Here is an 18,429-nt window from a genome sequence, read left to right as displayed (position 1 = left end):
ATGGCTGGCGGACCACATTATATGATAAGCTGAACGTAAATCTAAGCCTGATCAAGTAGTTAATGAATATAACTAAGATGTCAAAAGATGAAGTCAAACATGAAAAAAATGAAAAACTCACAATTTCTTTTAAGTATAATAACATTAAGAAGAGTATCATTCAAAAATAATTTTGAACCGGAGGAATACTGCAAAATAGCTTTACCCTTCAGTCACAGAAGTGCTTTCGTCAAATTTAGATGTGGTTTGCTCCCCTAAGGATTGAAACAGGGAGATATGAAAATATTGTTTTAGAAAACAGAGTGTGCCATATATGTGACGTTTTATTGAAGATGAAGCGCATGTTTTATTAAGATGTCCTCTTTATGACGATTTTAGAAACCATTTATATTATGTTGCTGAAACTTTTAATGATAATTTTAATACTTTAGATGATTACCAAAAGTTAGTGTTTTTATTCTCAGATGTAAATATGATACGTGTGTGTGCCAAAACCTGTCATTTGATTTTAAAAAGGCGTAGAAATTTTATATTTTGTAAATAGTATTTTATTTTATATTGTGTATTATATCTATGCATTTTAATAGTCTCTTATAATTCTGTATAGAATGGCTCTCATTTTATTTAGTGTTATTTTACAATGTATAAAGATTGATTGTACTTGTTGAGAGATAAAACATTGAATTGAATTGAAATTCAATGGTTACTTTGAAAAAGGTTTAATCAGCTTGGCAATGATTTAAAATTGACTGTTGACTAGTGAGTATGTCGAGTACACTGTAACAAGGAGGACCTTTATTTAGCGTATGATTTTGGTTGATGATTCTTCTCTCAAAGGATTTAAACTTGTACTTTTCAGATAAAAAAAAAATCACTGACCTACAAAAAATTAACAGTGCAAATCTATATAACTGCATGATCCTCTACAATAAATGTTTTTAAGATGTAAAGACTAATTGAACGAAATTAAGACAAATAGAACGAAATAACAAATCCAAATTGCATAACTCAAAACTAACAACCGTCAGATAATAGTTATAAAAAATATTAATGTTATAGAATATTTTTATCATGAACGTCAAAATTTTACTTAATAAACCACTTCTTCTATCACAAAAGGGAGTTGCCCCGACAAGGTTGACAGTGTGAGAGATAAGGGAGACATTTCTTTTAAAAAAATGTACGAAAGTATATTTTTTCATATCCTTTTTTTCCAGCACATCTACATAGACTAATATGTCATAGATGTAATAAGACTTCGGCTAGTTACAAGAAGTTACGAGGTTAATCCTGAAACTTTAAAATTCATAACGATAGAATCTTTCCTTTCGTGATATCACTTAAGATATGAAAAGAAAAAGGTAGTTGAAGGCAGGAAAGACGGATGGACCGACAGACAAATATATGCACATATAAAAAAAATCTTTAAAAAAAAAATGGTTAAAAATAGACGAATAAATTAACTGAATTTTATTATGAAACTCAAATACTGTTACATAACTTATGGGATGAATACTTGCATAACTGTTATCATATAATTTTTGAAAAATCTGAATTAATTATAAACACGTTAGTACTACTGAACTCGTTTTCGTGTACTGTAAAATGTTTATTTTTTCTCGTTAGCAGTTTTGTGAATTTTTATTGGAAAGTCACCGGTTATATTATAATATATGACATATCAGATGCCAACGAGATACACGTGGCATACCAATATATAATCGTATCATGTTAAATTATTCAAATCGAAAAAAAAAAGAAGCTTTAATGAACCAAAATGTCTTTCCTTATCTTTTATATAGTTTTTTATTTTTATCTGAGGGATTTATAATGGTTGATTTATAAACTTTTGTCCAATTTATCTCTTTGATCAGAATAAAGTATTCTTATTTATAACTATTAATCTACTAATTTTACAGATTTCGAATATCAAAACAATCCAACAAATGTTCCTTTTCAAACACAAATTGCGTAGTGGTAAAATAGTTCGTATCTAAGTCTAATATTCTTACGCAACTTTTAAAAGGTTTGACAAAAATCTTTCATTTCATGAGAAAGGTATCAAAAACGTTCATACGGAAAGCAGAATATATAGCAATGCTGGGTTTTAATGCGTCTATTGGCCTTAATTTCAAAACTTTGAGATACACATCCGCATTGTGTGTTGTTCATGTTCACACTACGTGTAAGTATAAATACATATAAACGACTAATTAATACAAATATGACATATCTTTATAGCTTAAAAGAGCGAGAGGGAAAAACACTTCGACCAAAACAAAATTCGAGTAAAAGACAACAAACATAACAATGTACTATACCCAGAACAATAAAGATTAAGATTGAACAACACGCATCCCACAAATCCCCAGAACCCCAAATACTTCTTAGATAAAGAATAAAAAGGAAAATTACCTACACCACAGGAAGATGAACATCTACCAAAGCCTGTGGACAACCAATCAAATCGTCGACTACGCCTCCTACATATCCCATCTCCTTCACATACACCACACTTGTCTTTAACCTTAGTGGAATTGAGAACACGGTCACATCCAACAATCTGAAAATATTACAATCATGCAAATTAAAAAAAATATGATATTAGTCAATCGTATGATTAAAATGTATGTTTCTGTATTAATTGCATATCATCATTTTGTTGTAAAGTTTAATCAAATAAAACTGATTTGTATCAACTGTGAAAAAACAAACATAGTGATAATTCGAATAGAATTTTGGTTAAAGTTAAGAAAGAATGTTTCTTTTATTGGAACCACGCTCAAAACTTGCGAAAAAACAATTTGTTTTAAACTATCATTGTTAATGTTTAGAAATATGCCATAACATTGAAAGAACTCGGTATATCAGGGGCCTGGTTTTCGAAAGTATCATAAGATATGTCATAAGATATATCTTAGGACATATTTTATGATTATCTTATGACTATCATATGATATGTCATAGGATGTAAATCAAAGCTGTCTTAAGAGAGTCATAGCTATGATGCTCTTATGACTGTCATAAGTGAACATTGTTTTCCTTTATTTTAAATAATGTTTAAAAAGTATAATATATAAAAATGAAAATGTATGTATGAACATATTAGTTATTACTATTCTTAATATTTACGAATATTTTTTTTTCCATTATAATGAACCTGAAATTTTATACTAAAAGGAATTGAAATATGAGTTCATAATTTGTTTAAATTTAGTTTGTAATATATGTTTAATCTTGAACTTCGCTTTCGTGTATCATCATACATGCATTGTTATTTAACTGTGAATACTTTTTAGATTCGGTACATCGAGTACCCGCTTAACGAGATGCCCGTGCAAATACGTAAATATAGTACTATTAAATATACAAGGAACGAAATAATATGATTATCTGTTGTACAAAACCATAAGTTAGAAAAGAATTCCAAATTGTATGTCGCAGGAGATTCAAATTTTAATTAACGTAGTAATAAACTCTTTACTATTTAGCTAACCGAGAAACGCAACAAATATTTTTATTACAATTAATATGAAATTATGCCAAAAAAGTCATAAAAAGTAATTAAAATTTTAGCTGACAATCATAAGACCATCATAAGTCATGTCGCGAGAGGTCTTAAGTTTACGACAAAAGTTATGACAAATCGTAACTTAGGACACTTTCGAAAACATATCTTACGACTATGACATGTCCTAAGACCATCATAAGACATGTCTTAGTCATAAGATACTTTCGAAAACCAGGCCCCTGGGGCCGTGTCAATGAAAGTATCCTAGGATATGTCCTAAGATAGGTCTTAGGACATTATTTAGGATGGTCTTAGGACGTGTCTGAGACATGTCTTAGGATGTAAAACAAAGCTGTCTTACGACAGTCCTAACTACGATGGTCCTAGGACCATCCTAACACATATATTTAATTGAAAAAATATATTGAGATTTCTATGACATAGATTTGATTGTATTTTAATATTTATATATGTAAAGAGAGGGAGGATGACTTTCATATGGAACAATTAACGCAAAATAAAAGTTAAAGATTTAACGTAATACTAATAAATACGTTATTTAAAAATAAGATGGAAGATATAAATGATTTTGATACAAAAACATTAAAGTAAATAGTCACAAAACTTTGTTATTAAAATGTGATATTCGTGCTGCAATTTTAGTACGTAAACTAGTTTTGTCCTCTCGAAAAAGGCAGCACGAAATAATTTAATGTAATACAATTAAATCTTTAACAAACATTGAAAAAAAAATGTTTTATTAATTTAATTCTTATAACAGTTTGATAGTTTAATATTGTATTAGTATTTCTAGTATTGAGTTTATGCCATATTTGCTGTTTTTATTACGTTTTAGGACATTGTAACCTTTAGGACTATCCTAAGACACCTATTTGTATGTCTTAACTTTACGACCAAATTTAGGACATATCTTATTTTAGGAGACTTTCGTTAACCTGACTTAGGACTAAGACGTGTCCTAAGACCATTCTAAGACATGTCCTAGTCCTAGGACAGCTTTGTTGACACGGCCCCTGGTCTATATCCACGAATCTATGCTACTGTGATTTTTTGTTGACTATTTATTTTGGCCTTGATGTAAAAGATTTTCCGAAAATATTTACCCTTGCATTTTTTTGTATCATGTAATGTATAAAGTCAAAAATATGAAACGTATTTAAAGTTACTTGGCAAAATAGATGCGATTCGTAATTACATTGAAATCATAATTTTTTTAACATAATAAAGCACTTCACTACACTGTTAAAACATTCATTTTAAAAAGGATTAAATATAAACATCTGACCAGTGAAGGCCGTGCGATGACCTTTAGTTGTTTACATTATCGTCCTTTGGTCACTTGTTTAATGGTGTCTTATTGGAAATCATACCAAATTTCTATTTTATTTATCAAATACAATCTAAAAGACTATTATTTTTATAATAAAAAATGTTTAGATTTTACAAACTATCAGATTTATGCTATATTGTATCAAAAGTGTTTAATATATATCAAAGAAATTTCGTAAATAAGCAGGTTTTTTTCTTACGATGATACCGTTATACATAGTACATTGATTACGTTTACAATACAGTTGTTTACATGAATAGTGTTCTTTTTAGTAGAATGGCTCTGGTTTTGTGATGAGCTCCGTATTATTTAACTGCCAAGTGGCCAAGTGTTATCTAAATAATTATATACCCTTCATATAATTACCATTACTATAGCTATTTTACTACAGAAACGTTTATGAATTAATGAATTCTTGTCTTCCATACTACTAAAAGTTTGTTTACCTGCTTTCGTATAATTTTATTACAGAAAAATGTGCAGAATCATTTCCCTCATTCTCAATTAACCTTGAACTTTTCAACGTTATAAATGATGCAATATTAGTAGTCGGTTGACGTAAAGCAAAATAGCAAGCACCTGCATCTTGTAATATATATATGACTAATGTTATAGTATTCAGATGTACATTTTATTATCATTGAATTTGTATAAATACTTCGACATATATGCCGTGTCATCATGACCACAACATATAGGACAAAAAACATACATTAAAATAGATTTAACCATTAAGTTGAAATATTCAATGAATCAAAAAAAGGGACGGTAAGCAAGTGACCCCGCCATTTTATGAGTATGCCTGTCCTGTGTCCAGTATCAAGAGCTTGCGATTCAGTTGATTGTTTTCGTTTGTAATAAATCTGTCCTTTTATTTTCTCGTTTGAATATTTTCAAATTTTATAATGTCGAAGCCTTTCATAGTTGACAATTCGGTATTGGTTTTGCTCAATGTTGAAGGTTGTTCAGTGTCCTATATTTGCTTAAATCCATTTCATTTGGACCCTGTTTGGTAGTTGTCTAATTGGTAGTCTTGTCAAATCTTCTTATGCAAATTAAAAGAGACGGAGATTAACGTGCGATCACGTACATGTATACTACCATATGTTGGAATTTATTTTTCATAACATCGTAAATAGACATTTTTTTTTCTTGCTTGGGTGCGTACTGAATGTTTTTTTTTATGAAATCTATCTCGATCAAGGATATTTTTTATATAATTTTCTTGTGTGTCTGTTTATCTTTGATCTGAATATAATTTATTTATGTTAATTTACATACTTTTATGACCATTTGATATCATTTATCTCAAACTTGTGTAAGTCTAATACCGTACTGAAATTATTACCGTCTATCCTAAATTTTAATTTCCATCAGTTTGTTTCATTAAACTGGTATTAACAATAAAGGGTGAAAAGTTGAAGCTAATTTGTTACTAAATTGAACAATTTGTTCGTGAGATGCAACTAAAAACCATATATCACATTTTGCTGTAATACACATAATAATGTTGAGTCTGTGGTTTCTAGCCGTGATTTGAATATTTAGAAATTAAGATATTTAGGTCTAAAACATTAACATAATTTATGTTTATCTTGAACAATGAAAACAGACAGTTTTAAGACTTAGTAATCTTACAAACTGATACATGACGCTAAGAGTTCTGATCGTATATTTGTATTTATCATTTTAGGTATACGTTATACATGCACTTTTGACAAAGGTACCAAAATTCACTAGTCCAGAAAAGAATTGTGAAACATTTGTGGACATGAAAACGCAATTTAAACCAAATTTTCCACATCCTACATAAATACACAATAAGACAAACAATGGAAACGTAAGAAGTTAAAAAAAGTGAATCTATGGGAACCGTGATATCGTATCATTTTAAATTATGGCTAATTGATTATTGTTTGCTTATCGGTCAATGGTATGATTATATAATAATCAATTTAAAACAAGAATAAAAAAAATCTAACAGTATACATGCAGATATTATGTATACATGTGTATATTATCGCCATTAATGTTCAATATTTTTATAAACGAATTAATTGATGATATTAAAAGGTTAAATATTGGTATTAATATTGATAATGATAAAGTTTGTACATTATTGTATGCAGATGATGTTGTATTTTTAACTTAAAATGAAAATGATTTTTTTTATGGGTGTCGGAAAATACACACCAAATCTGTCATTATATGGTGATATGGGCTGAATGCCTTGTAGTATTAAGCAATGGTCTTGTGTATTTAGAAACTGCATGGTCACGATTAAAAAAAATGTATAATGAGAGGTTGAATAAAAAAAATTTTTTATGGAGTAATTCCTACCGAAAGGGTAGAATAAAAAATTGGCAATTTAGAGTAAATGCCAAATTTATTAGTCTTGGTATGAACAATTTATGTAATAATGATTATATTCTAAGTAAGAATGATATACAAAGTATCGAAAATTTATTATTTGAAAATTTTAAGCAGAATTGATGTCAAATGATACAAGTAAATTACGAACTTTCAGAGAATTCAAATATGTATATGGCGTTGGGAATTATTTACTTAAAAATATGACTGGTAAATACAGGAGTGTTTTGTCTAAATTTCGGTGTGGTGTTGCACCTATTAGAATAGAAACAGGAAGGTACGAGAATTTATGTTTAGAAAAAAGGTTGTGTTTTAATTGTAATGATATTGAAACTGAAAAACATGTTTTATTGCAATGTCCAATATATGCAGATTTACGTGATAGCTTTTTTTAATCGTGTTTGTCACTTTGAGAATAGTTTTATAAGTATGCTTGATGATGAATATATTTATATTTATTAATGATGATATGCAATTTTATACTGCCAAAATCTGCCAAGATATATTATTCAAAAGAAAAAGTGTTTTATATGTTTAATAATTGTATAGAAATTACTTTTACATGTTTTATGTCAATATGTTTTAATCAGGTTCTCAATACTCTTTTTTTTTTTAGAGTTGTATGTATAAGCTGAAATCAACCTTTTATATAGGTCGATGTAACATATAGGTTTAATACGTGTATATATATATTTTGTTTTATGTATATGTGTTTTAATCAGTCTCTCGTTACTCTTATTAGAGTGGCTTATGTATACGATGTTGTTTATATATATTTATATGTTTTAGATGTATCTACATAAGGTAAGACTTTAATAAAGTATTTGTCTTGTCTTGTCTTGTCTTGTATTCAATAGTGTAGATTAACTGGATGAAGTACATAAAATGTGTACTGTTAAAAAGGACTCTTCGATTATATCTTGCGACAAGTCAACTACGAACCCTTAAATATGTTGTTTCAAGAGTCAAAGAACACACAGAGGGCACTGGATTCTTTGCATGGAATAATAACACAATGTAAGTTGTGTTTACTGCCGGGTGCGAGAAGTCAGGCCGACTATATTTATTTACCACAGAAAATGAAGTAATTATGTTTTCTTCCACCCCCGTGTTTATATCTCCAGCTCACTGATAAACATATGACATATATAACTCTTCAACATTATTAGACATCTCGGTACAAAAATCACATCTTATAACATTCATATGATATGTTTTCTCTGGCGAATAACGTCAAATTAATTACATGAAATGATGTAGTGATAAATGTTTATTAATGAGATCATCTTAACACAGAGTATTTTGTAAGTACAAAATAGCAGCATAATATTATAGTAGTTACTAAATTAAAAATTTACCCAGCATGCTCCGTTGATACACATGTCGAGCCCGGTCGGGCGACATCGAGTACCGTCAAGGACTTTTGGAGAAAACAAGTGGACGATATCGGTGCCATTAGCCTTGCAGTACAAGGAACATGGCCGGAGAGGGTCATGGTGAGGAATCCATGTCAGCTTTCTACCGTACAGAGCCTCGTCGTTATGGGAACTGCACTGTAAACTTCTTAAACTTATAGCACCTCTTTCACATGGCTGTAATAAACAAATAAATGACTTTGTAGCGGTATTGTTACTATGATATTATTATTATTGTTACTTCATTATCCAATTTGTAAAATATATCTTCAGGGAGTGACAAAGAAGTTGTCTTTTACAATTTTTCAAAATTTATAACAAGAAATTAAATAGAAAAAGCATTAACGCTTGAATGCCAAGGATGCGTAAGTACATTGCAACATATGTAGCCATACGACCACAAAATACCTAAACATAATAGCTTAATTTAAACCGTCAATTCTAAATGTAAGATCCGAGGATACAATGATAAATACGGGATTGCTTTTGAAAAAGTATACAGTATTTTTTATGAAGACGAGAAGGAAGAAGCCAGTACTAAAAGGAACGCAAAAGATAAACTTCGATTCCTGTTGAAATTCAAAACAATTACTTCGTATGGCATGATCATATATGAGAGCATTGAAGTATTATATTAATATAATAATTCCATGATGAGAGAAACAAATCTCATTTTAAGTACAATGTATACTAAAATAAACACATTAGTGAACAGCTAACAAACTGACAGCACCATGACAATAAACCAAAAAATAAATAACAGGATACAAAACACAACTAACATATGAAAATCAAGAGAATTTGGTAACACTAATATATCAACATAAAACAGAGGGGTGATATCATGTGATTCGGGAAGGTACGCAGATCCTGCTCCACTTATTGCACCCGTCGTGTTGCTACCGTAACTTTAAATTCAATGATTAACGTTGACTATATTACCTAATTTGATGCAGACATTGCAACCAGTTAGTTAGTCAGGTTTTGTGGTGCGAGAAACTTCCAATTTCAAATGCATTTACATTGTATTCATACATAATCACTTACGTATCACAGATCACAGTTATAAGTTTACATAAATTCTTCAAGTATGATGATAAAAAGGATTCGCTTATTTACCCGGGCGTTAAATTCCTGTTGTTAATCTGAAGACATATAGAAGGTTTATAGTACTTCAGTGAACTCAATGTATGTAAAACATGTATAATCTCAAAATTCTTCATGAGTGATATTGTCTCTTTAGCAGAAAGTTCAAAACAAGAATGTAAGAAATGTATGGTTGATATTAAGCTTATTTAATAAATGGAATGTGCACTCAAAATTCGAAAATTTATTATCATTGATGTTGAAAACGAAATCTGAATTGCAGATCATTAAATCAAGATTGTGTTTTTAAACAATTTATAGCAACACAAATTATAAGAAACATCTTTGTTAATCGTAAGCAGCCAATATTTGCTTGTTTGATGTTCTGTAAATAATGCCAAAAGACCGAATGGTATACTTAAATAAATCCGATATTTCAAAAGAAATCATATGAAAAGATAATATTAAGTCTTTATACTCAAAGAAACTGATCTTTTGGCTGGCCAAGTTCCTTTGGAATTATAATTATGAAGATTTATTTAGATATATGTTGTGCTTCGGTTTATACATTGCTTCTACTAATAAATTACAACAGACTGTTATCATGGTTATAAATGCAAATCGTTTGATGTCAAAACGAACGTTTACACAAGATAAACGACAACTTTCGTGTTTCGCGAAACATCGACTATTTTTCACGCGAACACTGTATGATGGTGTATAACATAACAATTAACATAACTTATCATACGAACAACATTAATTATATTAAAATAGAGTTAACGAACAACGCCATTACAATGTTATTCATACATTATTTTAAAGCTGAGTTATCATATTGCACGAAACGTTAAATAGTTAGAAATGATACTTTTAAAACTATGAATGAAAGCTAGTTTGACTGCGAATTTGACCCTCGTAAATGTATCATGTTTAGAGACACGACCTACCACCCCTCTGACTCTATTCTAAAAGCTATTTTCTATGATAAGTCGATGAAACATTATGAAATTAGAATAGTTGAGACGCTCAACAAATATAAACTTTAAAAAGAGTTCTTTAACATTTTTACGAATATTAATAAAATGAAGATAGTATTACTAAACATTAGTACACTGTTTGTTTCACTAAATAGAAATTGCAAATGCTGACATGCTTTTATACATTTTTTCCAAGAATTTGTCAACATATTTACAGATGTTATTAAAACAAATGATGCTATAAATCCTTCAAAACTGCTTTTTTTAAAATAAAAGTTTTACCCGATTTTGTACTGAATGATTTCCAAATCAAAATGAATCTTATTGTTTTCGGAAGAGAATTTGAAAACCATGCTTTAAATAAAGATGTTGGTTTTGGTTTAGAATGTCATACGTTAGTCAAATCTTTTAAACTGCAGTCGTGGGCCTTTCTCAAGCAGTTATGATTTGAATGAATGATCTGGAATATGATATGTTGACAAAACCTTCAGATTTGCACAGGAATCTGTATTATTGTATAGCAATATAATATTTCCCACAGAACGTAACCAAAAGTTAGCGTGCAATAAATTATAATATTGCACTAGTGCAATAAATCTTCAAAATTCATGACGTCATCAACGTTTAAATCTTAGTTTAAACCAGTTTTTACTTTCAAATATTATATTGCTATACAATAAAAGGGTTATTGCATGAATATTGGGAATATTGTCCCTCGTAGAACATATATTGCACTCGCAAGCTCGTGCAATATAAAAATTCTACTCGGGACAATATTCCCCAATATTCATGCAATAACCCTGTAATATTATAATTGTTGTGCTTCCAGTTAAAATTTGGAAAAAAATTAAATGGGACACAGAAATCACAAGCTTTATAATACCAAAGAAAAAAACATAATTTTCATTATTCAATCGAGATGTTCTTGTATGCATTTTCTTATTACATTGATACTTTAATCTAAAAAATGATTATAATATTTGCGGATGATTTTAACGTCCGATTACTTTGTTAAATTGGATTCAATACATGTATATGGAATGAAATTCAAAACAGTGTAGCTGTGGCCATTGATTGACACATTAAAATCATCCATTGACTGGGACAATTTACGTGAACGTTTGTATGTAACGACCACTGTTCACGACGTACCTACGATAGACATTTAAACTGTGGGGTCACCAAAGGTTTCTTAACGCCTTTAATTATAAAATAATTCGAAAAATTAATCAGGAATAACCTTTGTGTTTTGATTTATATAATTGATATAAATAAAAATATCGTGTTGTTTCTGATTAATTTTTCGAATTACTTTATTTAGGTGTTGAGAACCTTTGGTGACCCCATAGTTTAAGTGTCTTTAAAAAGTACATAGTGAGCATTGGTCGTTACATACAAACGTTCACCTAAATTGTCCCAGTCAATGGATGATTTTAATGTGTCAATCAATGGCCACAGCTACACTGTTTTGAATTTCATTCTATCTATCCTGTTACCATAATGTATAACGTATGCTTATTATTTTTTTTGTTATATAATAAGCGTGAATCAAATATTTAGTTTAAACAGTATTTATTAAATTAAGTGACAAATTACAAGAATAAAGTATTACAACTAATATTTGACTGCACCATTATGAGAATTTGTTTTTATTTATTTAGTTACAAATGGACCTCCCAGGAGTGGACTAAAATATGAACAAGATATTTGATGTACAACATCATTCTCTTTATTGTCTTCACAAGATTTCATACATGAAGACAAACGATGCAATTTTCTACTTTTTTCTATTTCTTTGTCCTTATAACTGCCCAATTAGGTTAGATCATTGTTACTTGTTTTTCTTAAGTTATTTTACCTTAAATTGATTTGACACTTGACATGATTTAGATGACACAATGATGAAGTCACTCTAGTAAGCAATTAGAAAAAAAAGTTGACTTCTACAGATATTTGACTTTAACTAAAGTAGTTCCTCCTGTAATTGTCGTTGTGTTTTTTTTCTTTCTCGTTCGTTTAAGCTTTTTGGAGAAATTGGTAGCGGAGGGGGGGATAAAAGTCATAAGTCCAATAAATAAGACAACATCATAGCCAAATATAAAAACGACGAATATTCATTTCCAGCTTTTATAGTTGTATACATGTATATCTGTACTTCAAAAACACCATTTACACATGTCTTCCTACACATATGTTAGTCCAAGAACCTCTTATTCTGAGATTCTCAAGATACCGACACAAAACTTATTCACGTTCCCTCGAGTTAAAGGCAAATCGACGAAACACGTGATCTAAACAACACGATGTTCTATGCGCTAACTAATCCTTTATAAAATTCATTAAGTTTGATTAGATTGAATGATCAAAAATACATGTTTTAAACTTATTCACTCTGTAAAACACATTACTACTCTGTTAAAATGTTGTTTCAGTAAAAATATGCATGGTTAATCGTGTTTCCTAAAAAAAATTTACTAGACTTAGTAATTGGCAAGACGTTGCAGAAGTGTAAACTTATTGCAATATGAAATTGTATCTATATAATTCTAAGCGTCACTTGTACTTACATGTACATTAAACAAAATATTCGTAACAGGAGAAGCCTTGTTTTCTTATCTTTATTTTGTTTTATACAACTGAATTTGTTTTTGTACTTTCCCTTCCAGGGATTAACTTATCAACACACTATGATTAATGAATATTACGTCTCTCGCCTACCTTGTTGTTGCAGGTTTTGTACTTTATAGTCTTTCCAGAACAGGTTTTTCTTGTTGAACTGAATTCGTTTCTATAGAGACACTGTCGTAGACGATACGTTACTCCGCCACCACAAGATCTTGAACAAACACTCCACTCGCTCCAATCTGACCAGTATCCAGCTGTTGTTGTGACCACCAACTAAAAGTATGAAAAGATTTCATTAAAATTCATGTAAAAATATTTCTTTGTTGAAAATTTTAAAATAGCAGGAAGTTCTAGGATTTTGAATTAATCACTTGGCATGCAAATGTATATGGCATCTATCATATTTAAATGAAAGAAACCCGTACTGCATATAGTGCAGTCGAAATGCCTGTGTTAATTAACCTTCATCACTTACGCCTAAAAAAAGATGAATTTCTTTATAATTTAAAATGACCGTCTGGTAACCCCATTCAGTCGGTACATGTAATTATTAAGATAACTTTAAGGGGAACATTAATTCATTTCTATTTTAAGAAAACGGTACTATTAAGTGGACCGACGAGGTCATCGGTACTGTAAAATATGATTTTAAAAGACCGCAGTACAAACATACTTTTTCTACATTGGCTAGAGGTATAGGGGAGGGTTGAAATATAAAAAAAAAAACATGTTTAAACCCGTCGCTTTTTTGCGGCTGTCCAATGTACGGAGCCTCTGGTCTTTGTTAGTCTTGTATCATTTTTTAATTTTCTTGTGTATAATTCGGAGTTTAGTATGACGCCCATTATCACTGAACTAGTATACATATTTGTTTAGGGGCCAGCTGAAGGACGCCCCCGGTTGTAGGAGTTTCTCGATGCATTGAAGACCTTTGGTGGCCTTAGGCTCTTGTCTGCTCTATCGTCGGGTTGTTGTCTCTTTGACACATTCCCCATTTCCATTGTCAATTTTACATATACAGCTCAGTCGTCTGTATTGCTTTCGGCTTGAAGTTATTGTTTTGCATTTGCTTATTTGATTATGGACTTTCCGAATTGATGCGTTTTGTTATTTGATTTTGCCATGTGATTATGGACTTTCCGAATTGATTTTCCTCTGAGTTCAGTATTTTTGTGATTTTACTTTTTTCTACTTTGTTCTCCTATATTAATATCAGTAATGTCGGCGTTCAATATTTGAATGAAATTAAACCGACTATTGGTCAGGTTGTCTTCAAAGATATATATTTTTAGTATGTTCTCCTTTTTAAGTCATATGATAAATAATATTTCGCTGGCGACTTGTTTGGACATTAGGCAGAGTAACTACATGTAGGTTTAAATTAGTTTTCCTATTTACTACTGTTTTAAGAACAGAATTATTGATAGTCATACGAATAACAACTGACACAAAGAATCAACTTTATATAGTGAAACAGACGTGTCGGTTGAATAAGCTAGAAAATTCCAAATATAGCAAGAGCATACAATAAACACAAGATTGTCCAACATAGATGTATGCAACCCAATTACAACATATACATAATGGTAATATAAACCTCGAGTCGCAACCATAACGACATTATGTACATCAAATAGAAAAGACTCTGTGATAACCTCTACAACAGAGAGGAAGGATCAGTGAACACGTGCGTTCACATTAAATAGTATGCCATCAGTAAGAAAGGGAGGATGGCTTGATACAATGAATGCTTCATTCCTTGTGATGATATTTAGTATGACATCTACGCGATTAATTGTTGAGTGTTCAACATCCAACAATAAAAAGTTCATGTATATTCAGAATATGAAATATTGCACAATAAAATTAGCTAATAAAACTGTAGGCGGAAAGACCACAATTGCAAAATACATTTTTATACAAAGGATAGAGTCGTTGATGTAATTCTTTGCTGTGCTTATAATATGTCTACTCCCTTTGACAACTTACTAAATATAGACTGGTTATATTTCACTACAATTGTCTATACAATCTATGTTAACCCTCCTGCTAGGGTAATCCATGTCATTTTGGAATTGGTTGAATATTTGCTTCATTGACAATCATAGCACATCTTTATATGTATTATTCAAATATACACGAAACCAGGATAAAGTATTAAAAAACTTATTCTTATACAAATATTAGAATATGAGTACAAAATATATACATATTTAGGAGAAAGCGTTCTAGTTTATAAATATTTTACTTTTAATATATAATTGTTCATCAACATTTTTTGCGATGTCATTCAATAAGCAAATCGTAGTCAATTATATCGTATTTTCATATTGTATTTGCTGTTTTATAAATCAGGACACTTGCTAATGTGATAAATTTATTGCTTTAAACTTCATAAGCATATAAAATATAATAATATCTTATTCATAATAAATTATTTTCTTGCCTCATTTAATTTTGTATTTTCATTAATCTTTACCTATTTACTGTGTATATCAATCGTATTAAATGTACCGAGGTAAATCAGCTATACTTTAACCCATAGGACATCTGGTTGAAATATCTTAACACGACATCGCATCAAAATCGTTCTTCGTATCAACAAATAAACACAATATGACTTTAAAAAATTAAAAAGTAACTAAATCAACATACTTATGCTTACTCGGTGTCATTTCTATATCTATTTACCTTTTAGGACCATTAGACTCAGATAAGTATAAAAATGCGTTACATTAATGCTAATGGTTTCTACACTCAGAAAAATAAACAAAGAGATAAAAGATATTCAGTACTTTGAATCTATAGATTATAATTTTATATCACACTTATTCTCAAAATAAATAAAGCACTCAACGTCAGTGTCAGAACTGTATTACCAAAAACAGACTAAGTCAGGAATCTCTGGGCTTTGTGAGTCTTGTGTGTTTTTTTCCAATGTTAATTCATCTATATGTTTAGGAGTTTAGTATTACGTCAATTTTCACTGATCTAATACAAATTTTTGTTTAGCGCCAGATGTTGCCCGCCTCCGGGTGCAGGATTTTTCTTGTTGTGTTGAAGACCCATTAGTGACCTTCGACTTTTTTTTACCCTTCGGTCGGATTGTTGTCTCTTTGGCACATTCCTTATTGCCATTCTCAATTTACATCTCAGAAATGTAGCACTTATCAAAACCCATTTCTGTCGAATATGTTGGTGCTTGCTGTTTAAGAAAATCGTCTAACAGATTGCCGAAGACCGTTGACTTGTTAGCTTTAAGTAACAAAATTGAGCGATAATGTCCGTTCTGATTCTTTGTTACATGCTTAATTGATAGAAAAGAGGGTATATTGGATGTTAATTAATCCACATCGATGTGGGCTCTATACACTCTTTGTGTTTTTTCATCAAACAAGGTCTATATACACTACACACAAGTTTATGCATATATTTTTCATAACAACATTAGCAAATATTATACACTTGAAGGTTCTACTGATTTTCCTAATAATTCCTTTGCCAGTCAGAGTCATGATCTGACCAAAAACGTGTCTGATTTATTCACGTTTCCCGTCTCCGAGCGTAGCAAATTATCATAATTATGTTAATTTTAAACTCATTACTTGTTGAAGACGACTGCAATTTCTTCATAACTAAAAGTATGTTCTACTCCCTAAAAATTTGTTATTGAAAAACAAATATTTTATAAGCCCATATTTTTACAAATGTGAATAGGTTTCAAACCTAAATGAAGCAAAACAGTTAAAGTATAAATCTAAAATATAAAACACGATAAATTTATAACAAACCATATCAATTCACAAATCCAATTCGCAACAGACAGAGAGGGGGAGAATAAGAGCCTCAATATTTGAATGAAGGTGTTTGATTTCAGAGGGGGAGGGGAAGGTGCAGAGATTTTTCATTCCTAGCTTTTTTCCTCTTTTTTTTCCAAATTCTCGAAAAAACTTAAGATAACTCATTTCATTTTATTTGCAGTCAATGTTGTAGAAATAAATTAAAACGACGACTGAAAACCTAAGTACTGTGGGGTTTTTTTTTTTTCAAATGCTAGAAATGAAGAGCACGTTTATTTCTCTCCGTCATATTTTCTTCACCCTTCAGACTATTTTCCGATTAGTATGTTTAGAGTAAGATCAAATCCGTAATTGTAAATGTAGTTCACATAGGCGGACGATGGAAGTATGACTAAACGTATACATAACCATTATTATGAATATTATTTAAAACAGTATATTGCACAGCTTGATACAATACAATAGGATATGAATCCTATAGTATACAGTAACAGGTTTTATTGTCCAGTATAATCCTACAGTAGCCAAACAGTCTAGATTCATCAAACCCTTAACTAAACATGTTTAAATCAAAGTAAATTATTATTACTGGCCGAAACATTAACTTTCCTTAATGTTCCTTAAGCAACAATTACGCTTTCTTTTGCTTCATTAATCTGTAAAAAGTTCTATGACTATCTTTATTCTGTTTTCTTTTGATATAAAAATTTAAAGCCTTTTACTTTCAAATTTTACCGTGTTTCGTAAGTACGTCAGTGTTGCATTGTAAGTTGGTTTAATAAATTTTCTTTCTATTGACAAGCCTAGTGGTTTGAGGGAGGAACGAACTGTAAGGTTTTATCCCATTATCCACACTTAAACTATTATTTAATCAAACTGTATGTTCTTTGTTATAATTTTCTTCTCATGGTGTACTCTTATCTGATATTTTCCGGCCAAAACCCTATTGTATAACAAAAAGAAAGCATATGTGGGGTGGAGACTTAACATCCCATGAAATAACAGAATATACAAAGAACATAAAGGAGAAGGTATATGATATTACGACTTTAAAGTTATAATATCATATACCAAAATTCTGCAATACATTCCCATTTCAATCAATTTGGTAACAAATACTTGATTGGTTTATACGAATTCAATATCTTGAAGTAAATATTTCATGCATGATCTGGAGGAGACAAGTTAACAAATAACCCAATAGAAAGGACTCGTAACGTGGGTCCATTCCAGGAGAACGAATTTTGGACAGTCACTGGAAGATAGTGTACGAAAAATACATGTTTGATAG

The 18,429-nt window shown here is 30.2% G+C and overlaps 1 protein-coding gene across 5 annotated transcripts in view; it reads right to left on the bottom strand.

Annotated features, from left to right (window-relative positions):
• LOC139518962 (protein madd-4-like) overlaps window positions 1-18,429 on the bottom strand; it is a 56,278-nt gene that overhangs the window by 18,987 nt on the left and 18,862 nt on the right. For 4 of the 5 annotated variants that reach the window (XM_071310662.1, XM_071310661.1, XM_071310665.1 and 1 more), the window contains exons 3-5: window positions 13,432-13,611; window positions 8,591-8,824; window positions 2,416-2,563 (exon numbers count right to left, since the gene is read on the bottom strand). In XM_071310662.1, the coding sequence (XP_071166763.1) occupies window positions 2,416-2,563; window positions 8,591-8,824; window positions 13,432-13,611 (562 nt within the window). The remainder of the gene's footprint in view (window positions 1-2,415; window positions 2,564-8,590; window positions 8,825-13,431; window positions 13,612-18,429) is intronic. The other variant, XM_071310666.1, reaches the window with a different exon arrangement.

This window comes from Mytilus edulis, chromosome 4 (genome assembly GCF_963676685.1).
Source record: "Mytilus edulis chromosome 4, xbMytEdul2.2, whole genome shotgun sequence".
In the NCBI taxonomy this organism is placed as follows: Eukaryota; Metazoa; Mollusca; class Bivalvia; order Mytilida; family Mytilidae; genus Mytilus; species Mytilus edulis.
Note: the sequence above shows the minus strand (reverse complement) of the source record. Positions and strands in the feature narration are given on the sequence as shown.